The sequence below is a fragment of the Coregonus clupeaformis genome, chromosome 1 (genome assembly GCF_020615455.1).
Source record: "Coregonus clupeaformis isolate EN_2021a chromosome 1, ASM2061545v1, whole genome shotgun sequence".
Classification (NCBI taxonomy): Eukaryota; Metazoa; Chordata; class Actinopteri; order Salmoniformes; family Salmonidae; genus Coregonus; species Coregonus clupeaformis.
Window position 1 is genome coordinate 73,932,854 of NC_059192.1, and position 25,202 is coordinate 73,958,055.

General features: G+C 42.8%; 2 protein-coding genes, 1 non-coding gene and 1 pseudogene across 4 annotated transcripts; 2 read left to right on the top strand and 2 right to left on the bottom strand.

Annotated features, from left to right (window-relative positions):
• Positions 1-163: 163 nt before the first annotated feature.
• Positions 164-6,853, bottom strand: LOC121576761 (phospholipase B-like 1). 2 transcript variants are annotated; one of them, XM_041890204.1, is made up of 11 exons: positions 6,680-6,853; positions 5,827-6,049; positions 5,578-5,661; positions 5,213-5,354; positions 4,886-5,020; positions 4,376-4,520; positions 3,497-3,697; positions 2,632-2,772; positions 1,657-1,842; positions 1,221-1,327; positions 164-1,036 (listed from the first exon to the last, which is right to left on the bottom strand). In XM_041890204.1, exons 1-11 carry the CDS (start codon positions 6,753-6,755, stop codon positions 854-856), a joined length of 1,623 nt encoding a protein of 540 aa, XP_041746138.1. In that variant the 5' UTR covers positions 6,756-6,853; the 3' UTR covers positions 164-853. The 2 variants fall into 2 exon arrangements, with proteins under 2 accessions (XP_041746138.1, XP_041746130.1); XM_041890196.1 differs by having other exon boundaries at positions 5,827-6,073.
• An 11,652-nt stretch (positions 6,854-18,505) lies between these two features.
• On the bottom strand, positions 18,506-18,578 carry trnar-ccu. Its single transcript has one exon. It is a non-coding gene; the product is annotated as a tRNA-Arg (tRNA).
• Positions 18,579-19,390: 812 nt separating this feature from the next.
• LOC121569082 lies at positions 19,391-20,235 on the top strand (annotated as a pseudogene).
• Positions 20,236-20,668: 433 nt separating this feature from the next.
• On the top strand, positions 20,669-25,202 carry LOC121569158 (monocarboxylate transporter 3-like). The gene is given in 4 exon segments (XM_041879885.1): positions 20,669-20,689; positions 21,533-21,725; positions 21,928-22,056; positions 24,509-25,202. Coding segments are annotated over 4 exon segments (558 nt in total). The 3' UTR covers positions 24,724-25,202.

The window sequence follows — 25,202 nt, forward strand, 5'->3', positions numbered from 1 at the left end:
TATTAAATGTCTACAATCATTTTTGCCACGTTTATTCTATTACAGACACCTTAACGCATACCTTTAAATTGTATTATGTGAGCTAAACATTAAAATACAAAATTAAACTATTTCAGTATAATTTTTTGAGAGTACTAATGTTACTGTCCCCACTAAAGACATGTCATTTTGTCATTGAAACATTTAATTGTACTGTGGAATTCCATTCATTCCTATGGAGGACTTTCTTCGGGGGAGTATCAATATGGTGGCTTCAGAAAAAACACACAAACCTGAGAATGTTGTACAGACAACTAATTCCCTGATTATTGGCATCCGGTCATCACTTCTGGTTTAAGTCAAGACCAGGGAACCAAACTGTGGCATAAAAATGAAAAGTCTGAGCTGGTATCATTGTGTGTAAATGTCAATATTGGCCTGCAGGCTACATGTTCCCCAGCCCCGACTGACACAGTTCACTGGACTGCACTGTAAACATAGAATCATGTAATGACCTCTGCCTGCTCAGTCATTAACTCAGAGGAATATACACCACACAAATGAACACGCATTATACAAAAGTAACAATCACATAAAAAAAGATACACTATATTCAGTGCATCTAACCGTTTCGCTAACAACAAAAACCACAAAACAGACCTTAGATCAGCGTCTAGTGGCTACCTCTTCCCCTACTCCCGCTGTGCTTTCAGTCCCATGGGTCATTTTCATTATGCACCAAATGGAAGAAAACTGAATTAAATAGAGAGGGACTACCTGGACAATAAGAAACACTTATTTTCATCTTCCATTGCAAAAAAAAAAAAAAGTGTTGCATGCCCTAATGAACACAACCCTGACCCCCAGACCCCTCTCAGGGCTGGTATAGTGACAGGGTTGGCTTCATGGTGATGAAGCTGAAGTTGTATGACTGCGGCAGACCCTTGTGGGCTGTGCTGTTGAAGTGGCTCCAGGAGAACGGAAGCAGGCCCCCCTGAGTGGTGGGACCGTTCACTGCCTCCGCTGCTAACTGATGGGCCAGATGGAAGTCCGTCACCTAGGAGAGGGAGAGAGGGAGAAGGAGAGAGAGAATGATAATTAAAAATGGCCCTTTGTTTTACCTGAATGTTATTTTAGTATTATGATGTACTGTAGGAGTATAAATTGTGCCATCATGTTCCCTTTGATATTGTTATTTTATGAGTGAGAATGCCTGGACATGGTGGTAATTGAACCCTGACCTTGGTGTCATAGCAGCCTCCTGGACGTGGTTTCTTCAGCCTCAGGTCGTTGCGACAGCAGATGGTTTTACAGGGATGGCCCTTGGAGTAAGGGTCTTTCCTGTAGTCTGGAGACACAGTTCAAAAGCACTGAGTTCAGAGGTTGGAACAGCAGGTGTGACAATCTAGTAGACCCACACAGCAAGATGATCTATCCTCCTTGTGGGGTTGAATAATTTAATCTCAGACTGAATTCTCATTCTATTTATAGGGATAGCTTGAGCAGCCCGGAATGAAAGGCCCGATTCTTTCCAGCCCGATTATGGCTATAGCAAAAAAGATTACAGACACTACAGGGCCAGCGGTCCTCCAGGCCTGGCGTTGCCTGCATCTGCCTAATTATAAAAGGACTACAGTTACCAACCCATTCCTGATAAAATCATACTGCAGCACTCACTGTTGTATCTCATGATGTGCTTGAGGGAGGCGAGGTCTGTAACCCTGGCCTGATCCCTGCGGAAGATCTTGGCTCTGGCACAGAGGTCGTAGGAGAAGTCCTCTCCATGCTTCCTCCACATGACCCCGTAGCCACTCAGGTTGTAGATGTCTGCATGGAAGGGCACGTTGTAGGATGGCCAGTAGCCTGCCGGAGGGACCAGGAGAAAGACAAGAATAATGTAGGAAGGGTGAAGACATATCAGATGCTGAGAGACCCAAACAACCAACATGATTCCTTGATTGATATATTTTATTTAAAAAGGCCCAATGCAGCTGTTTTTACCTTAATATCAAATCCTTTCTGGGTAACAATTAAGTACCTTACTGTAATTGTTTTCAAATCAAAATGGTCAAAAATAAAATAAAAATAGCTTCTTAGCAAGAGCAATTTCTCAAGCAAGAAATTTGCTACGACTGTCCGGGAGTGGTCGGATTGGGGAGGGGAAAACGGAAAACTAGCTGTTATTGGCAGAGAGGTTTTACCGCGTGGTGATGTCCCTTACATTAAAAAAGGGCATTATCATAATTTCCACAATTACACAGTATTATTCCAACCTCTTAGTGTGGAAATATATATGAAACACAGGAAAATCTAATTTTTGCCTGCACTGGGCCTTTAAGTGTCATGCACATATTGGTAGTAAAACACAATTTTATTTTACAATATACACATATAGATAATAATCATGGCTAGTACAGCTGCCATTTAATCACATTATACAAACAATACATTTATCCTTCTCCCCCAGGCTTTGAAAATAAATGTAGCAACATATCAGCTTGTCAATCAATTCATTACATTTGGGGGAAGCATATGAAGTTCAATCCAATAAGACTTTATTAATCCTAGAGTGTCAATTAGGATGGCATATAACCCATGTATATCCACCAGTTTAGCGTTATATCAACAGACTGAAATGAGACTGTCCCTTACCCTGTCGCAGGGCCTGTGTCTGGTCAGAGTGTAGCACCAGTCCTGGTATCTGCTCCACCACAGTCAGAGCCCCATCCCTTATACTCCTCCCCAACGACACCCTGCTCAGATCCAGCACCATGTACTGGCTGTTATAGGTTCCTGAGGAGGGAGGGAGGGGAAATGTAGTTGTGTTATTAGTGGTGGTTAACTTGGTTTGTTGTTGATTATCTACTGGTTATTACAGGTCCTTGAAAAGACAGGAGAAACAAGTCTCCTCCTGATATGCAGTATGTCATGGCTTGGGACTGTGGTGAACCCATGCACTACACTGGAACATGCAGATACCCGGAAAAATAGAGTATTTGAATATGGAACTGGTGAGCAGAGTTCGCATGTATACCATCATAATGGGCACGTATCAGGTGTCACTTTCTGGTTACTGTAGGTTCCAGAGACACAGAGGCTATGGCCAGTCAGTCCCCTCAGTGAGAACAAGCTGTACTGTTCCTCCTAAGCAACAAGTTGTCATCTCCTGCTGCAATGGCTCTATTAACAAAGACAGACTACAGTACACCCTTAGAGAACAGGACGGTTCCATCATCTGTGGTCAGGGCCTAAGGCGATACATCACATGGTGTGTAACATACTATGCCATTTATCATACTATGCAACAATCAATTCAACATAAAATACCTAGTGTTACTGCACAGAAAACATGTAATCCTGCAATCATTAACAAGTACAGTAGCACACAAATCACAAAGTCGATCCTCACACCTCACCACACCTAAACAAAAGCTCATAGGTTATTCATGCAAGTACAGGTTATTACACAAATCACAAAACCCAATCCCAGAAACATCCTCCACACCCCAGGCATTACCGGAGTTGTACTTAGAGAAGATGTGTGCCCACTGCTCCCCGGTGCGTGCCAGGGCGTGTGCCAGCCGCACCCTCTGCCAGGCCAGCAGGCTGTGGGGGGTGACCAGGGTGAACAGAGAGGTGTTGAAGACACTGTTGGTGGTCTGAGTCATCAGCAGCCCACTGCCCAGCAGGTAGAAGTCATCCAAGGATGTCAGGAAGCCTGGCAGGAAAGAGGGGAGAGGAGAGAGGGGGAGATCAGTGCATGTCTGGTTAGGAAAGGAGAGGAGGACATTGAGGGGTGAAGGAGGGGAGAGGACATGTGGGGGCGGCTTGGAGTGGGATGTGGGAGTAGTATAGCATCCCTTGTACCATAGTGTAGAGAAAAAAAGAAGCCGGGCTAAGGGTAAGGACATATGTGAGGTGTAACATTCCTAGCACCACAGGGTAATTAAAAATGTCATTATAATGTAGTCGATTTCAGTCCCGAGAGACTGTGGTAAGCTTGTACACAGAAGAAGGGCTAGATAAATTCAAATCCTAGATCCCTGAGTGTATTTTAGTAGTTTTTAATGTAGTGGGTTTCTGCACTGAGAGTGAGATAATATTCCCTGCTTAACTCTAAAAATAGCACTTTTAAGCCACAATATATTGTTTGATAGGGAAAATGGCAAATCTTCAATAACATCACTTAACCCCCTTGACTTGAAAATGAGGAACCAGGCTTCCAAATCTGTCCCTCATACCATCATCGCCACCTAATCATCCCCAGCTTCCAATTGGCTCATTCACTCCTCTCCCCTGTTACTATTCCCCGGGGCGTTGCTGTAAATGAGAATGTGTTCCCAGTCAAGGGTTCAATATAAAGCGCTATATCAATCAAATTCAATCGTTCTTGTACCAGGGTAGCTGCTGAAGGACATCTTGCCCGTGGCGGTGTGTGTGTCGGCCAGCCTGAAGTCCCAGTGTTTGTAGATACGCATGGTGGAAGCGTAGCTGAACCAGCTGGAGTGGGCTAACAGCAGGTTCTCAAAGCCTGGCAGAACCTACACAGAGAACAGGATAAAGACACCAAACACATGGTGTTACATCACAGGCTTTTGTGGTTGAGGAAAAAGTGTACCATCACCACTACCTCGTGCATGAACTGAAGAGAAAACTGGATCTGAGAAAGGTATTAATCCACTCCTGTAGAAAAATGTAAGCTCAATAAAAAAGGTATCTATATCATTATAAACCAATATGCTTTAACAGTGGCTGAATATCTTTTGTAGATTATGGAAATCGCATTGTATAACTCCACTCATGGGGATGATATGCAAGTCAGGTATAAATAAACTATAAACACCACCAATCATGAGCTAAACAAACGACCAGACCTCATCCCAGCCAAATTCACTTGACCTCTGACCTTTATGAGAGCTGAGCAGTGGCCCATAACTGGCACAGGGCCTCGGGAGGAGTTGAAGCGTGGCGTCAGCGCTGGAATCAGGTCCAGCAGGTCTCCAACTTCATTCAGAAACTGCAGCGCAAACATGGACAGAGGCTAGGACGTAAAGAGGGGAAAGAAAGGGGTCAGTTGGGATTTGCATAAAGGACTGGGAACTGTTTTTGGTTTGCAATTAGGGGTTTGTGAATCTACAGATTCCATTAGGTTGGAGGAAAATCTGATGCTCGCATACAGAAAATAATCTTCAAAACACACCTTTCCCCACACCTTTCTCTCACTCCCACACACCTCTCTCTGCCTGCTCTTAGCCCAGTATGCAGCTCCAGCCTGTAGCCCATCCAGTTGAGCCAGGATCAGTCCTGTATGCAGCCACAAGGGGTCAGTGTTTCTCCTCAACTTCACCTGCTCTCTGGTCCAGTAGTCCTGTTTACTGTGGACCGACTCAGGTATTCAGATATTATACTAATTATAGGCCTTTAATTTGTTACATTCACTGTTAAAATGGACTACATTTGACCGTCAAGATATTTGATGTAAAAAGAAAATCTGTGATTCCGCGAATGGTGGTCCTCAAGCTTTCGATAGTGATTTGGTAGTCCCCAGAAAGGAAAAGGTTGAGAACCGCTGGTCTATAGAATAAAAGGGAATCTTACATCATGAAATCTTTCAAGGGGTCCAGAATCTTCTCGTCTTTAATCATCTGAGGATATATGTTGGCATAGTGGCTAAACATCTGCCTGATGGAGAGAGAAAGCCAGAGTCAAAATTTCCTCAACATTTCCTAAAGGATTCTCACTCTCAATACTGATGATGTCTATAATGAATGTATAGGCATGAACAGTGCTAAATAAAGATAAAACGAACATCAGTGTCATTTGTAACAAAGCAGTGAAAGCACTCACTCTGCAGTGAGGAACCCTTCCAGATACCCAGCCAAGAAGGAAGTGGTCTCATCACTCTCGGGGGTCTCCCCATACCCTGCCCGAATCTCCAGTACCCCCCAGCCCGTCAGGAGGAGAGTATCATTGTAATAGCCATAGGCACCCCCTTCTTTCTCCAACACCCCCTCCTTCAGAATCACACTCTTCTGGGCAGCATCCCAGTACACAGTGGCCTCTTGGATCTCTACCACAGGGATGAATAACACACCTTACATAATATTAGAAGAACACTCATAGGTGGTGGATAGAAGCTAAGCAAGAGTGTCTTGTCTGTGTATTCAGCTGAATGAATTGTATGGATTGAAGAATAGGTATATTGAGCATTGCATACAGTAGGCCTATTACCAGGCAATGTTTACCTTGGAGTGCATGTTCAAATAGTTACAATGTCAATCTGTATTTTATCAATCCATTATACTGACTTTCACACTATAGAAATACTGATTGGAATACAGAATAAAAAAATATCGGGAAGCAAATACGGCGGTAAATATGATTGTGTATGAATTTTTTTATCTGCGTCACCAAAAAAAAAAAAAAAGTGTCTGGCAATATAGCCTACGCACCATACAAAATGTTCACTCTGGGGGTTTTCTGCTACTACTCCTACGAATTATAGCTGTCTGACATTACATGTCAATCAAACCGTGCCACAATCCACAGCAGGTTATAGCGCTCTGATCCATGTCTGCTTGCACATTTATGTAGTTTCTTGGTTGCAATGAATGAACAACCTACGTTAAACATAATTTGGCTACTTTATGAATATCGAAATGCAAAGAGCAATATTGAAAAATATTGAATGAAGACTTACGGTAAGTTTGCACGAGGGCTGCAGCCAAGACGCACAAAATAACAAGGAATTCTGTCTGCTCCCCACTCAAAGACATTTCTTAATTGATCGGTTCTAATGTTGATACGTTTAAAGTGCATATTCTAAAGGCAAGAACATATGACATTCGCTGGTCGCTACAGCGTCAAATTTAAGTTCAACTGGGGGAATCGACTTAAATTCATGTGCGACCTAAATAGATATTAACCTAGACATCTGATTGGACAAACGTTAAGAAGCGCTCTTCAATTGGCTCAAGGCTACATGATAACATCAATTGACCTTTTCTAGGATGTTTGGCTACACATTTCCAACTACAATCCTATACTGAAAAAATACAGTGCCTTCGGAAAATATTCAGACACCTTGACTTTTTCCACATTTTGTTACGTTACAGCCTTATCCTAAAATGGATTTTAAAAAATACAAAAATCTACAGCAATCTACACACAATAACCCATAATGACAAAGCGAAAACAGGTTGAATTTTTTGTGTGTAAATGTATATATATAAAAAAAACTATATATATATATATATATATTTATATATATACAGTGCCTTGCAAAAGTATTCATACCCCTTGGCGTTTTTCCTATTTTGTTGCATTACAACCTGTAATTTAAATTGATTTTTATTTGGATTTCATGTAATGGACATACACAAAATAGTCCAAATTGGTGAAGTGAAATGAAAAAAATTACTTGTTTCAAAAGAATTCTAAAAAATAAATAACGGAAAAGTGGTGTGTGCATATGTATTCAACCCCTTTGCTATGAAGCCCCTAAATAAGATCTGGTGCAACCAATTACCTTCAGAAGGCACATAATTAGTTAAATAAAGTCCACCTGTATGCAATCTAAGTGTCACATGATCTCAGTATATATACACCTGTTCTGAAAGGCTGCAGAGTCTGCAACGCTACTAAGCAAGAGAGGGCCACCCACCAAAACTCAAGGACCAGGCAAGGAGGGCATTAATCAGAGAGGCAACAAAGAGACCAAAGATAACCCTGAAGGAGCTGCAAAGCTTTTTGGCCATCAAGGAAAACTCTATGTCTGGCGCAATCCCAACACCTCTCATCACCCCGAGAACACCATCCTCGTGGTGGTGGCAGCATCATGCTGTGGGGATGTTTTTCATCGGCAGGGACTGGGAAACTGGTCAGAATTGAAGGAATGACGGATGGCGCTAAATACAGGGAAATTCTTGAGGGAAACCTGTTTCAATCTATCCAGAGATTTGAGACTGGGACGGAGGTTCACCTTCCAGCAGGACAATGACCCTAAGCATACTGCTAAAGCAACACTTGAGTGGTTTAAGGGGAAACATTTAAATGTCTTGTAATGGCCTAGTCAAAGCCCAGACCTCAATCCAATTGAGAATCTGTGGTATGACTTAAAGATTGCTGTACACCAGCGGAACCCATCCAACTTGAAGGCGCTGGAGTAGTTTTGCCTTGAAGAATGGGTAAAAATCCCAGTGGCTAGCTTATAGAGACATACCCCAAGAGACTTGCAGCTGTAATTGCTGCTAAAGGTGGCTCTACAAAGTATTGTCTTGGGGGGGGTGAATAGTTATGCACGCTCAAGTTTTCAGTTTTTTTGTCTTATTTCTTGTTTGTTTCACAATAAAAATAGATTTTGCATCTTCAAAGTGGTAGGCATGTTGTGTAAATCAAATGATACAAACCCCCCAAAAATTCAATTTAATTCCAGGTTGTAAAGCAACAAAATAGGAATAATGCCAAGGGGGGTGAATACTTTCGCAAGCCACTGTATATACACTACCGTTCAAAAGTTTGGGGTCACTTAGAAATGTCCTTGTTTTCGAAAGAAAAACATTTTTTTGTCCATTAAAATAACATCAAATTGATCAGAAATACAGTGTAGACATTGTTAATGTTGTAAATGGCTATTGTAGCTGGAAACGGCTGATTTTTAATGGAATATCTACATAGGCGTACAGAGGCCCATTATCAGCAACCATCAGTCCTGTGTTCCAATGGCACATTGTGTTTGCTAATCCAAGTTTATCATTTTAAAAGGCTAATTGATCATTAGAAAACCCTTTTGCAATTATGTTAGCACAGCTGAAAACTGTTGTGCTGATTAAAGAAGCAATAACACTGGTCTTCTTGAGACTAGTTGAGTATCTGGAGCATCAGCAATTGTGGGTTCAATTACAGGCTCAAAATGGCCAGAAACAAATAACTTTCTTCTGAAACTCATTAGTCTATTCTTGTTCTGAGAAATGAAGGCTATTCCATGCGAGAAATTACCAAGAAACTGAAGATCTCGTACAACGCTGTGTACTACTCCCTTCACAGAACAGCGCAAACGGTCTCTAACCAGAATAGAAAGAGGAGGCCCCGGTGCACAACTGAGCAAGAGGACAAATACATTAGAGTGTCTAGTTTGAGAAACAGATGCCTCACAGGTCCTCAACTGGCACCTTCATTAAATAGTACCTGCAAAACACCAGTCTCAACGTCAACAGTGAAGAGGCGACTCCGGGATGCTGACCTTCTAGGCAGAGTTGCAAAGAAAAAGCCGTATCTCAGACTGGCCAATAAAAAGATTCAGATTACCTTAACAAATTGAGAACTAGAATAACAAAGGTCTGCAAGGCTGTAATTGCTGCAAATGTTGGATTCTTTGACGAAAGCAAAGTTTGAAGGACACAATTATTTCAATTAAAAATAATTATTTCTAACCTTGTCAATGACTACATTTCCTATTCATTTTGCTATATTTCCTATTCAAACTCATTTCATGTATGTTTTCATGGAAAACAAGGACATTTCTAAGTGATCCCAAACTTTTGAACGGTAATGTATATATATATACAGTGGGGAGAACAAGTATTTGATACACTGCCGATTTTGCAGGTTTTCCTACTTACAAAGCATGTAGAGGTCTGTAATTGTTACCATAGGTACACTGTAAGTCGCTCTGGATAAGAGCGTCTGCTAAATTACCTAAAATAAAATTAATAAACTTCAACTGTGAGAGACGGAATCTAAAACAAAAATCCAGAAAATCACATTGTATGATTTTTAAGTAATTAATTTGCATTTTATTGCATGACATACAGTGGGGAAAAAAGTATTTAGTCAGCCACCAATTGTGCAAGTTCTCCCACTTAAAAAGATGAGAGAGGCCTGTAATTTTCATCATAGGTACACGTCAACTATGACAGACAAAATGAGGAAAAAAAATCGAGAAAATCACATTGTAGGATTTTTTATGAATTTATTTGCAAATTATGGTGGAAAATACAGTGGCGGCTGGCCGATAGAGGGCGCTAGGGCGCCGCCCCCTTAAATAAAATTATTTAAAAAAATAAAATAAAAAAAAAATAAAAAAAATAATAATAATAATAAAAACATCAGTATGTCAATATTTGTGTGTTTGAAATATGGAATGCACACAGTAATATGTGTAAGATATGATAGAAAATCATATTCGCAACCTTTCCTCTGCCTGTCAAACGCCTCGTCAGCTCTGGGCGATACAGAAAGTGCCCCGAGGAGGCGGGTCTACGTAGCAGTTAAGCCAATTGCTAATTTAAGATATGAATGTATGACATAAAATGTAGCCAATCAGCGATCTTAAATCGAATCCAAGGAGGGCGATTATTTTATCGCCCCAAGCTCGCCCCTGATAAAATAAGGACCGGGCTCCAGTGGCGCCATTTTTACTAGACGACAATGGCGAGCGCAAACGTTACTCCTCCAAGACCCAACCCTAACTCGGTGAAATCTCTCCTCCAAGATCCGTTTGAGAGGAGAACTTTGTCAGAGAAAGTTCGGTGTGAAAGAGCTGGGCCCAGATCAACCTGACCTCTCAATCAGACAGCAGGCTAGCGAGAAAGGGAAGCAGTATATGCGCGGCTTCTCCCGTAGCTGGTACACCAGGAAGGCTTGGCTAGCTGGGTGCACTGATGCTAATGCTTTATTTTGCTTTCCGTGCTTGCTTTTTAAAACGACGGGGTCAGATTCAGCATGGACAGGTACCGGAGTGAGGGATATGAAGCACCTGTCAGAGAAGGTAAAGAAACATGAGAACACCAGGGCACACATGGACAACTCTGTAAAGCTAGCTGTATTAGGAAGGGTGAACATTGCTACGCAGCTGGATGACGGCCACAGGATTGCGGTGAGGAAACACAATGAGGAGGTGGATAAAAACAGGCACATTCTATCCAAAATTATCGATTGTGTGAAGTTCTGTGGGGCTTTTGAGTTGGCCTTGCGTGGGCACGAGGAGACTGACTCCTCGGACAACCCCGGCATTTTCCGGGGCTTAGTGGATTTTGTTGCCTCCCTCGACAGTGTGCTGGAGGAGCACCTGAAGACAGCTACCGTTTTAAGGGCACGTCAAAGACGATACAGAACGAGCTGTTGGACTGTATGCTGTCAGTGCTTAAGGATTACATCCTGGAGGAAGTAAAGAGTGCTGATTTTATCGCCATTCAAGCTGACGAGACGACTGACGTTTCCACCCACTGCCAGTTGGTGCTTGTGATACGCTACATCGATGCTAAAAGTAACGTCCAAGAGCGTTTTTTCGAGTTCATTTTGATCGAGAACGCAACCGCCGACACCATCGCTACAGCGCTGCTGGAGAGGCTCAGCACCATACTCTACACATGGACAAAAGGCCAAACTTATTGCCCAGGCTTACGACGGAGCAAGTGTGATGAGGGGAGCCACCGGCGGAGTGCAGCGTAAAATAGTGGATGTGTGCGAAAATGCGCACTACGTCCACTGCTATGCACATCAGCTGAACCTCATCATGCAGCAGGCTACTTCACGCATCCCCAGGATCGGCACTTTCTTTTCCGACCTTGCAGGATTTTCTGCTTTCTTCTCCAGGTCTCCCAAGCGAACCACCGTGCTTGACGAAGTGGTTGCGCATAGACTCCCAGAGCCTCTACAACACGGTGGAACTTCCACAGTCGCGCTGTAAACACTGTGTACGAGTACAGGGATGACCTCCTAACGTGTTTCCAGACCATCAGAGACTCTGGGAACTTTGATGCCCCGACTGTCAGAGAGGCGGGGGGCTTTGTGAGGATGCTCGAAGACGAGGCTTTCTGTTTTTTCCTGGCACTGTTCCACAAGATCATGCCAAATGTGGACATGCTTTTCAGCCAGCTGCAGAAGAGGAACATCGACCCTGTCTTCATTAAAGCACTTGTCCAGAGGTTCACAGACAGCATGCTAACAATCAGGTAAATAACTATATTTACTATTGGCTGATAAAGATGTTGTTAGAAAGATGAATAGTTCACTTACAACAGCTTAAAAGCCTAAATGTGTCTGGTCATCAAAGTGAGTGATTATCATAGAGCCGTCACAATTATATTTGTTTTAGTATTTTAAAAGGAAAGAGAAGACACAATCAGACGTTGATAATAATGCAGGAAAGTACTACACAGTTTGTAATAATTATTCAGGTGTCCACCAGGTCAATTTCTAGAAGAGGCCTAGTTGTTATTGAAGATTAACTTTATTGCTAAGTGCACAGCAGAACAAAATTATGTTGCATCCCTCTCACAAATGTAATAGAAAAAAGGCTTTAAAACGTAATAACATCAGTTAATTATGTACATCACAGGTTAAAAGCAGTTACTAGACATAGTTTGTGTGTATATACACACTATCTGTCTGTCTGTCTGTCTGTCTGTCTGTCTATATATATATATATATATATATATATATATATATATATATATAAAAGTCACTGGTTGTGTGTTGAGGGGGAATTACAGTGAGTTAAGAAGTCTGATTGCAAGTTATCAAATTAAACTTTATTTTTTGGACCCAGGGCCTCAATTCCCTCTTTGTGTGGGGACAGCGCATCTGACGAGCAGCAACAGCCCATCAAGCGACGGAGGATGCTGGGACCAGGAGAACAACAGAGGTTGGCTATAGAGGTAAGTTGTGATGTAATTGTCAGTGTTTCCCCCTAGAACTTTTTTCAGGCCTGGTAGTATGTAGCCAAAACCCTGAACAATCAGCACCTTGGTAATCATATACTTGAGTTGGACATAGGCATGTGTCAGTCAGGATCACTTGCATCAAAATAGCTTAATTGCAAATTAAAGCTGATGATGTATCTTTACAGGTATGTGATACCATCCTGAGTCATGCCAAAGAGAGGTTCTCCTTCACCCAGCACCTCATCAGCGCAACACTATTGCACGGAGAGTTGTTCCCACAACACAGTGTGAAGTTCCCGATACAGCGCTTGAAACAACCGTGGAGGCGTACCCCATGTTGAACAAGGCCAAGCTCAAAACCGAACTGTCCCTCATCTATGAGAACAGTGAGTTCAAGGCTTGTAGTGGTGCAGTGCCCCTGTACCAGTTCTTCATGGAGAACAACCTTCAGAGCACTTTCACAGAGACTGCCAGCCTCCTCAAGATCCTCATCACCACACCCATGACAACTGCTGAGTCAGAAAGGTGCTTCTCTACACTGAAAAGGATCAAGACCTTCCTGAGAAACAGCATGACACAGGATCGCCTGAACGCTCTGGCCATGCTCTCCATGGAGAAGAAACTTGTCAGGGACATTCCTGACTTTAATCAAAGGGTCATTGAGAGGTTTGCCACTCAGAAGGACAGACGGGCAAAATTCCTGTACAAATAAGATGACAGACACACACACACAGAGCAGCTCTGGCCGCATGTTTCTTTGTATATAGTTGACCTTTGCATAAAAAATCCAGTTATATATGGTACTCTAGAAAGCTGTTCTGACAGCATGCCTGTTGCGTTGCCTGTTTACTACCAATGGTGAAAAGTTCACTTTAAATGCAAATGAAAGGCTTGGGTTTGTGTAATATGTTTTTGTGTAAGAATGCCTCAACTTTTTAATATTGGCATTAAATAATTACTGAATGTTTCACTGAGCACTGCTGTCCTGCAGTTTGTGTTAAAATATATCGCGATGGTTACAGGAAAAAAAAAGTATGGCACAGCCCCACCGAGAATATTTTTCACCAGCCGCCACTGGGAAAATAAGTATTTGGTCAATAACAAAAGTTTCTCAATACTTTGTTATATACCCTTTGTTGGCAATGACACAGGTCAAACGTTTTCTGTAAGTCTTCACAAGGTTTTCACACACTGTTGCTGGTATTTTGGCCCATTCCTCCATGCAGATCTCCTCTAGAGCAGTGATGTTTTGGGGCTGTCGCTGGGCAACACAGACTTTCAACTCCCCTCCAAAGATTTTCTATGGGGTTGAGATCTGGAGACTGGCTAGGCCACTCCAGGACCTTGAAATGCTTCTTATGAAGCCACTCCTTCGTTGCCCGGGCGGTGTGTTTGGGATCATTGTCATGCTGAAAGACCCAGCCACGTTTCATCTTCAATGCCCTTGCTGATGGAAGGAGGTTTTCACTCAAAATCTCACGATACATGGCCCCATTCATTCTTTCCTTTACACGGATCAGTCGTCCTGGTCCCTTTGCAGAAAAACAGCCCCAAAGCATGATGTTTCCACCCCCATGCTTCACAGTAGGTATGGTGTTCTTTGGATGCAACTCAGCATTCTTTGTCCTCCAAACATGACGAGTTGAGTTTTTACCAAAAAGTTATATTTTGGTTTCATCTGACATTCTCCCAATCCTCTTCTGGATCATCCAAATGCACTCTAGCAAACTTCAGACGGGCCTGGACATGTACTGGCTTAAGCAGGGGGACACGTCTGGCACTGCAGGATTTGAGTCCCTGGCGGCGTAGTGTGTTACTGATGGTAGGCTTTGTTACTTTGGTCCCAGCTCTCTGCAGGTCATTCACTAGGTCCCCCAGTGTGGTTCTGGGATTTTTGCTCACCGTTCTTGTGATCATTTTGACCCCACGGGGTGAGATCTTGCGTGGAGCCCCAGATCGAGGGAGATTATCAGTGGTCTTGTATGTCTTCCATTTCCTAATAATTGCTCGAACAGTTGATTTCTTCAAACCAAGCTGCTTACCTATTGCAGATTCAGTCTTCCCAGCCTGGTGCAGGTCTACAATTTTGTTTCTGGTGTCCTTTGACAGCTCTTTGGTCTTGGCCATAGTGGAGTTTGGAGTGTGACTGTTTGAGGTTGTGGACAGGTGTCTTTTATACTGATAACAAGTTCAAACAGGTGCCATTAATACAGGTAACGAGTGGAGGACAGAGGAGCCTCTTAAAGAAGAAGTTACAGGTCTGTGAGAGCCAGAAATCTTGCTTGTTTGTAGGTGACCAAATACTTATTTTCTACCATAATTTGCAAATAAATTCATTAAAAATCCTACAATGTGATTTTCTGGATTTTTTTCCCTCATTTTGTCTGTCATAGTTGACATGTACCTATGATGAAAATGACAGGCCTCTCTCATCTTTTTAAGTGGGAGAACTTGCACAATTGGTGGCTGACTAAATACTTTTTTTCCCCACTGTAAGTATTTGATCACCTACCAACCAGTAAGAATTCCGGCTCTCACAGACCTGTTAGTTTTTATTTAAGAAGCCCTCCTGTTCTCCACTCATTACCTGTATTAACTGCACCTGTTTGAACTCGTTACTTGTATAAAAGACACCTGTCCACACACTCAATCAAACAGACTCCAACCTCTCCACAATGGCCAAGACCAGAGAGCTGTGTAAGGACATCAGGGTTAAAATTGTAGACCTGGACAAGGCTGGGATGGGCTACAGGACAATAGGCAAGCAGCTTGGTGAGAAGGCAACAACTGTTGGCGCAATTATTAGAAAATGGAAGAAGTTCAAGATGACAGTCAATCACCCTCGGTCTGGGGCTCCATGCAAGATCTCACCTCGTGGGGCATCAATGATGAGGAAGGTGAGGGATCAGCCCAGAACTACACGGCAGGACCTGGTCAATGACCTGAAGAGAGCTGGGACCACAGTCTCAAAGAAAACCATTAGTAACACACTACGCCGTTATGGATTAAAATCCTGCAGCGCACGCAAGGTCCCCCTGCTCAAGCCAGCGCATGTCTAGGCCCATCTGAAGTTTGCCAATGACCATCTGGATGATCCAGAGGAGGAATCTGAGAAGGTCATGTGGTCTGATGAGACAAAAATAGAGCTTTTTGGTCTAAACTCCACTCGCCGTGTTTGGAGGAAGAAGAAGGATGAGTACACCCCCAAGAACACCATCCCAACCATGAAGCATGGAGGTGGAAACATCATTCTTTGGGGATACTTTTCTGCAAAGGGGACAGGACGACTGCACCGTATTGAGGGGAGGATGGATGGGGCCATGTATCGCGAGATCTTGGCCAACAACCTCCTTCCCTCAGTAAGAGCATTGAAGATGGGTCGTGGCTGGGTCTTCCAGCATGACAATGACCCGAAACACACAGCCAGGGCAACTAAGGAGTGGCTCCGTAAGAAGCATCTCAAGGTCCTGGAGTGGCCTAGCCAGTCTCCAGACCTGAACCCAATAGAAAATCTTTGGAGGGAGCTGAAAGTCCGTATTGCCCAGCGACAGCCCCAAAACCTGAAGGATCTGGAGAAGGTCTGTATGGAGGAGTGGGCCAAAATCCCTGCTGCAGTGTGTGCAAACCTGGTCAAGACCTACAGGAAACGTATGATCTCTGTAATTGCAAACAAAGGTTTCTGTACCAAATATTAAGTTCTGCTTTTCTGATGTATCAAATACTTACAATACATGCAATAAAATGCAAATTAATTACTTAAAAATCATACAATGTGATATTCTGGATTTTTGTTTTAGATTCTGTCTCTCACAGTTGAAGTGTACCTATGATAAAAAATTACAGACCTCTACATGCTTTGTAAGTAGGAAAACCTGCAAAATCGTCCGTGTATCAAATACTTGTTCTCCCCACTGTATATACCTTATTTACATAATTATTCAGACACTTTGCTATGAGACTCGAAATTGAGCTCAGGTGCATCCTGTTTCCATTGATCATCCTTGAGATGTTTCTACAACTTGATTGGAGTCCATCTGTAGTAAATTCAATTGATTGGACATAATTTGGAAAGGCACATACCTGTCTATATAATGTCCCACAGTTGACAGTGCATGTCAGAGCAAAAACCAAGCCATGAGGTCGAAGGAATTGCCCGTAGAGCGACGAGACAGGATTGTGTTGAGGCACAGATCTGGGGAAGGATACCAAACAATGTCTGCAGCATTGAAGGTCCCCAAGAACACAGTGGCCTCCATCATTCTTAAATGGAAGAAGTTTTGAACCACCAAGACTCTTCCTAGAGCTGGCCGCCCAGCCAAACAAGCAATCGGGGGGAAAGGACCTTGGTCAGGGAGGTGACCAAGAACCCGATGGTCACTCTGGCAGCGCAGGAGTGGCTTCGGGACAATTCTCTGAATGTCCTTGAGTGGCACAGCCAGAGCCCGGACTTGAACCCGATCGAACATCTCTGGAGAGACCTGAAAATAGCTGTGCAGCGACGCTCCCCATCCAACCTGACAGAGCTTGAGAGGATCTGCAGAGAAGAATGGGAGAAACTCCCCAAATACAGATGTGCCAAGCTTGTAGCATCATACCCAAGAAGACTCCAGGCTGTAATTGCTGCCAAAGGTGCTTCAACAAAGTACTGAGTAAAGGGTCTGAATACTTATGTAAATGTGATATTTCCGTTTTTTATTTTTAATAAATTAGATAATATTTCTAAAAACCTGTTTTTGCTTTGTCATTATGGGACATTGTGTGTAGTTTGATGATGGGGGGAAAACTATGTAATACATTTTAGAATAAGGCTGTAACGTAACAAAATGTTTAAAAAGTCAAGGGGTCTGAATACTTTCCGAAGGCACTGTATATAAACGCAACATCCAACAATTTCAATGATTTTACTGAGTTACAGTTCATATAAGGAAATCAGTCAATTGAAATAAATTCATTAGGTCCTAATCTATGGATTTCACATGACTGGGCAGTTGGCCTGGCACCCACTTGGGAGCCAGGCCTACCCACTGGGGAGCCAGGCCTAGCCAATCAGAATGAGTTTTTCCCCACAAAAGGGCTTTATTACAGACAGAAATACTCCTCAGTTTCGTCGGCTGTCCGGATGGCTGGTCTCAGACGATCCCGCAATTGAAGAAGCCGGATGTGAATGTCCTGGGCTTGCGCAGTTAAACGTGGTCTGCAGTGAGGCCGGTTGGACATACTGCCAAATTCTCTAAAATTCTCTGCCAACAGCTCTGGTGGACTTTCCTGCAGTCAGCATGCCAATTGCATGCTCCCTCAAAACTTGAGACATCTGTAGCATTGTGTTGTATGACAAAACTGCACATTTTAGAGTGGCCTATTATTTTCCCCAGTACAATGTGCACCTTGACTAACCTGTGCCCCCGCACATTGACCGGTGGCCCCTGTATATAGCCTCGCTATTGTTATTTTTACTGCTGCTCTTTAATTATTTGTTACTTTTATTTCGTATTATTTTATATTGTATTTTTTTGTGTAATTATTTTTGGTATTCTTTCTTAAAACTGCATTGTTGATTAAGGGCAAATCAAAATTGGATTTGATTTATAATGATGACGCTGTTTAATCAGCTTCTTGATATGCCACACCTGTCAAGTGGATGGATTATCTTGGCAAAGGAGAAATGCACACTAACAGGGATGTAAATAAATTTGTGCACAAAATGTTTGTTCAGTATAAATGTTATGACAAGATAAATCATTTATATATATTCAATGAAATGTTTGTGTGAAATCATCCATTCGTTTTTTATAAGCTATTAGCTATGTTGATATGTATTGCATTTAGTTGTTGACACCGCTATTGAATGGACAAAAACTATTCACCCCAGATGGGACTCGAACCCACAATCCCTGGCTTAGGAGGCCAGTGCCTTATCCATTAGGCCACTGGGGCTAGTTGAGAGTGAACGGAATTTGCCCTTTATAACATGAATTACCACGGGGACTATGACCGGACTGTCTTTTTGTATGGGATGATAAATTAGTTCACTATGACACTGAAGAAACCATTTCGCAGGGAAAACAGTTCGATCAAAGCATTCGGTAAACAAACACAAAACAAACACAAAGTAACGCTATCACCATGGTTCACGTTGATGGCTTATCCCACTCAAACTAAACAGCAGGGGTATTTATCAAATGTTTACATTATTACAAGGATGAAATGTAGACTTTGTCAAACTATATAGAATCGAATGGTATGTAGTTAAGTAAATAATCATAAAAATGCAAAATGATTTGATATCATCCAACTCAAATGCTGTGTTGCAATTTGTAAATTCATCCATTATTACCCGTTTAGAGCAAAATTGGTCTGTAGCGCTTGCGCTGCATGTCTGTAGGGCGGGAAAGAGAAGGGAAGCCTCTACTAACCAAGGATATCGAGTTAGCTAGGTCAATAAAAGCGTTGTACAGTAATTTAGCTAGCTATTTAAATATATGATTAGGCTAGCTACTTCATCAAAACGACAAAGATAGTGGCGTAATGTTGTTGCTGTTGGTAGCCTTAGCTTGCAATGCTATGCTAACGTTAGCTAGCTACGTAGCTAACGTTACTTGACTGCTATTTCCAAAGCAGCAAATTAAGAAGTTATCAATCAAACATTCATCCTACACAATATCTATTTGTCTCACTATCTAACGCAGCTGATGAAGAAGATCCCGCTTTTAGGCAACACCTTCAGTCCAAAGAAGACTCCTCGCAGAATGAAAAATGTATGCACTCACTAACTGTAAGTCGCTCTGGATAAGAGGGTCTGCGAAATGACTAAAATGTAAAATGTAAGTTTGTTTCTCTCTTCAATCTGCACACGGTGAGTTGATCAAATTTCTGTCGCACCCCCAAAAACATTATTCTGCACAATGTGCATCTGTTGTCTTTTATGTGAAGTAAGTCTCTACATCCCCCCCTCTTCATTTGTTGGGTCTAGCTGGATCGGTCTACGAGGGAAATATAGTTGGGTCTTGAGTATGGAGCCCCTGTTATGAACATTGGGGGCCAGAGCTTGACATTTGAAAACAGACAATGGATTTCAGGTAATTGATCATCAATTAACGTTAAATGTAGTAGAAAACTGCACTGCTACTGTCAGAAGTCTGATCACCACTGATATTTCCATTTTATTTGTTTTCTTTTTCATTTGCTGTTTTGTTTCTCGCCCCCAGAGTCTGAAGGGAATGTACAGGGAAGGAGGTGCAGAGACTGAAAAAGAGGAACCTACAGCTTGAAGAGGAGAACAACCTACTCAGGCTGAAGATTGACCTCCTGTTGGACATGGTAGGTTCTCATCAGCTTGAAGCATCCCATTGAAAACAGTTGCATAGATAGATATACAGTATAAGCCATACAATTAACCTTGAATAAGGGATTCCCTTTATAGGCCATTAGTAGTCATTATAGGAGCAAGTAACTGATTCCCTTTCTCTTAAGTTGTCAGAAACCACTGCAGAGTCTCACCTGATGGAGAAGGAGCTGGAAGAGGTGTGAGGGGAACGGCACCTCCTTACCTTCAGGCTCTGATCAGACCCTACACCCAAACAAGGGCACTACGTTCATCCACCTCTGGCCTGCTAGCCCCCCTACCTCTACGGAAGTACAGTTCCCGTTCAGCCCAGTCAAAGCTATTCGCTGCTCTGGCACCCCAATGGTGGAACAAGCTCCCCACGACGCCAGGACAGCGGAGTCACTGACCACCTTCCGGAGACACTTGAAACCCTACCTCTTTAAGGAATACCTGGAATGGTATAACAGTAATCCTTCTACCCCCCCCCACCCCCCATAAAAATAAATAAAAAAATCCACAAAAAAATTATTTTAAAAGGAGTGGTTGTGCCACTGGCTATCCTAAGTTGAATGCACCAATTTGTAAGTCACTCTGGATAAGAGCATCTGCTAAATGACTTAAATGTAAATGTAAAGATTCACAGTCGAAGGAAGAAGTGATGAATAGAAAATTGGAGGCAGGTTCACAGTGATACCTGAGAATGAAGAAGGGAATAGATAAAGTATGGTGATGGATGGGGAGTGTTAGTGACCAATTCATTTTATGTACTGGAAAATTATAGATGTATCATTTCTATGGATTTAAAATCATTGAAGGTATGAGAGTTTAAATGTGTCCTGTCCTTTTATAAAAATGTATTTATTTGATTCATTAACTTTTGTAAGCATTATCATATCAGTGCTGACCTATTTTAGAATACTATGATTTCTGGTTTTGGCAGCTGAGTGTATTTTAATATTTGTTTTCAGATATTTTCTACTTTATTAAAAGGTTTTAACTATATTTCAGAAAGCTATGTTTTGTTTGTTTGCATACATGTCTGTATAAGTATGCAAGTGCCCATACTAATGCCAGCTTAGACCACCGTCTGATGGGAACTGGCAATATAAAAAAAATGTGTGGTATTTTCAAGAGGTAGATTACAGTGGCTGGTATTGGTGATTACAGTGGCTGGTATTGGTGATTATAGTGGCCGGTATTGGTGATTATAGTGGCTGGTATTGGTGATTTATAGTGGCTGGTATTGGTGATTATAGTGGCTGGTATTGGTGATTATAGTGGCTGGTATTGGTGATTATAGTGGCTGGTATTGGTGATTATAGTGGCTGGTATTGGTGATTACAGTGGCTGGAATTGGTGATTATAGTGGCCGGTATTGGTGATTACAGTGGCTGGTATTGGTGATTATAGTGGCTGGTATTGGTGATTATAGTGGCTGGTATTGGTGATTATAGTGGCTGGTATTGGTGATTATAGTGGCTGGTATTGGTGATTATAGTGGCTGGTATTGGTGATTATAGTGGCTGGTATTGGTGATTATAGTGGCTGGTATTGGTGATTATAGTGGCTGGGACTGGGGCTGGATGGTGGCTGGGACTGGATGGTGCTGCTCATCTGTTTTGTCGTCACTGGGTTCTCCTACGCCTTCCCCAAAGCCATCAGTGTCTACTTTAAGGAGCTGATGAGGGACTTTGACGTAGGCCACAGCGACACGGCCTGAATCTCCTCCATCATACTGCCCATGCTCTATGGATCAGGTCAGAGGTCAATCATAGAGATGATACAGGGGCCTCTGAGAGCTTGAATCGTATACAAAGCAAAGCTGTGAGAAACAAAATAGAAAATGTGACTGTCTGGGAAATGTATTTGTTGTCTGGAGACGCAAGTTCTCTTGTAGTTCTGCATCATTTCATTAACAAATACTCATGGCCTGTTTGTCTGTGAACTCCTTCTGCCCAGGCCCAGTGTCCAGTATCATGGTCAACAGGTTTGGCAGCAAGCCGGTGATGCTGGTCGGAGGTTTGCTGGCATCAGCAGGCACGGTGGGAGCTTCCTTCACCACCGCCATCATACAGCTTTACCTTACAGGTACAGTTGAAGTTGGAAGTTTACATGCAACTTAGCCAAATACATGTAAACTCCGTTTTTCACAATTCCTGACATTTAATCCTAGTAAAAATTCCCTGTCTTAGGTCAGTTATGATCACTGCTTTATTTTAAGAATGTGAAATGTCAGAATAATAGTAGTGAGAATGATATATTTCAGCTTTTATTTCTTTCATCACATTCCCAGTGGGCCAGAAGTTTACATACACTCAATTAGTATTTGGTAGCATTGCCTTTAAATTGTTTAACTTGGGTCAAACGTTTCGGGTAGCCTTCCACAAGCTTCCCACAATAAGTTAGGTGTCACGACTTCCTCCAAGGCTGCCTCCCCTCCTTGTTCGGGCAGGCTTCGGCGTTCGTCGTCACCGGCCTACTAGCCACTGCCGCTCCATATATCATCATTCCATTTGTCTTGTCTTGTCAATTATACACACCTGGTTCATAGCCCCTCATTAGTCTCCCGAGTGGCGCAGTGGTCTAAGGCACTGCATCACAGTGCTAGCTGTGCCACTAGAGATCCTGGTTCGAATCCAGGCTCTGTTGTGACCGGGAGACCCATGGGGCGGTGCATAATTGGCCCAGCGTCGTCCAGGGTAGGGGAGGGAATGGCCGGCAGGGATGTAGCTCAGTTGGTAGAGCATGGCGTTTGCAACGCCAGGGTTGTGGGTTCGATTCCCACGGGGGGCCAGTATAAAAAAAAATAAAAAAAATAATGTATGCACTCACTAACTGTAAGTCGCTCTGGATAAGAGCGTCTGCTAAATGACTAAAATGTAAAATTAGTACATGTATAAGTGTTCCCTTGTGGGTGACTGTGAGTTGAGTGTAGCTCGGTTGAGCTACCCGTACCTTGTATTTTCCGGGGATATTGTTCCCTGTGTGCCTGTATTTTGTTGACGCTATCCAGCATAACTGTGTCCTACGGAATAAAAACTCTGTATTTGGTGATTTACCCTCCTGCGCCTGACTCCTTCAAATCACACTCTCACATTGGGTGAATTTTGGCCCATCCCTCCTGACAGAGCTGGTGTAACTGAGTCAGGTTTGTAGGCCTCCTTGCTCGCACACGCTTTTTCAGTTCTGCCCACAAATGTTCTATAGGATTGAGGTCAGGGCTTTGTGATGGCCACTCCAATACCTTGACTTTGTTGTCCTTAAGCCATTTTGCCACAACTTTGGAAGTATGCTTGGGGTCATTGTCCATTTGGAAGACCCATTTGCGACCAAGCTTTAACTTCTTGACTGATGTTTTGAGATGTTGCTTCAATATATCCACATCATTTTCCTTCCTCATGATGCCATCTATTTTGTGAAGTGCACCAGTCCCTCCTGCAGCAAAGCACCCCCACAGCATGATGCTGCCACCCCCGTGCTTCACGGTTGGGATGGTGTGTTTTGGCTTGCAAGAGGCCCCCTTTTTCCTCCAAACATAACGATGGTCGTTATGGCCAAACAGTTATATTTTTGTTTCATCAGACCAGAGGAAATTTCTCCAAAAAGTACAATCTTTGTCCCCATGTGCGGTTGCAAACTGTAGTCAGGCTTTTTTATGGGGGTTTTGGAGCAGTGGCTTCTTCCTTGCTGAGCGGCCTTTCAGGTTATGTCGATATAGGACTCGTTTTACTGTGGATATAGATACTTTTGTACCTGTTTCCTCCAGCATCTTCACAAGGTCCTTTGCTGTTGTTCTGGGATTGATTTGCACTTTTTGCACCAAAGTACATTAATCTCTAAGAGACAGAACACGTCTCCTTCCTAAGCGGTATGACGGCTGCGTGGTCCCATGGTGTTTATACTTGCGTACTATTGTTTGTACAGACGAACGTGGTACCATCAGGCGTTTGGAAATGGCTCCCAAAGATGAACCAGACTTGTGGAGGTCTACACATTTTTTTCTGAGGTCTTGGCTGATTTCTTTGGTTTTCCCATGATGTCAGGCAAAGAGGCACTGAGTTTGAAGGTAGGCCTTGAAATACATCCACAGGTACACCTCCAATTGACTCAAATGATGTCATCAGAAGCTTCTAAAGCCATGACATCATTTTCTGGAATTTTCCAAGCTGTTTAAAGGCACAGTCAACTAAGTGTATGTAAACTTCTGACCCACTGGAATTGTGATACAGTGAATTATAAATGAAATAATCTGTCTGTAAACAATTGTTGGAAAAATTACTTGTGTCATGCACAAAGTAGATGTCCTAACCGACTTGCCAAAACTATAGTTTGTTAACAAGAAATGTGTGGAGTGTGGAGTATGACTCCAACCTAAGTGTATGTAAACTTCCGACTTCAACTGTACCTGCAACATATCACAACACACACCAATCATCCCTCTCTCTATCCAGCTCTATCGTATAGCCTCCCATAGTCTGTATACAATGATTTCGGCCCGGGCCCCCAATGACTAATGCTCTCCCTATCCCTCTATGCTCAGGTCTGGGCCTGGCGCTGTACTTCCAGTCTTCTCTCATCATGTTGGTGAGCTACTTCGACAAGCTTCGTCCCCTGGCCAATGGCCTGGCTGCAGCCGGGAGCCCCGTGTTCCTCTCTGTCCTGTCCCCCCTGGGTCAGGTTCTGCTGGACCACTATGGCTGGAGGGAAGGCTTCCTCATCATGGGGGGCTGCTGCTCACCTGTGGGGCTGTCATGAGACCTCTGGAGAGGAAGAGGAGGAGAAAGGAGGAGACGGGAGACGGGAGAAGGGAACGAACCAGAGCTGAAAGAGATGTTCCCTTCAAAAGTATGAAAGGAGAAGAATGGAATAGAAAATAAGCTTTTGGACTTAAGGGGGTTCCGGAACAGAGGGCTGTTGATCTACACTGAGTGGACAAAACATTAGGAACACCTATTGATAATGGAGGAGGCCAATTACACATGTCAGCATTCTGTATTTATGCTTTCATGTTTGTCCATGTACCTAATCTTGGTTAACCTAAATTTGATTTGCATAGTCTGTCCAAGAGAGATTATTCTACCTGGTTTACAACTGGCTAGTTTCAAGTTTTAATGTCACATGCACAAGTACAGTGAAATGGCTTTCTTGCAAGCTCGAAGCCCAACAATGCAGTAATCAATATCAATGCAGCACTACAAATAACATAAGGTAAGAAATACAATAAATAAAAATAA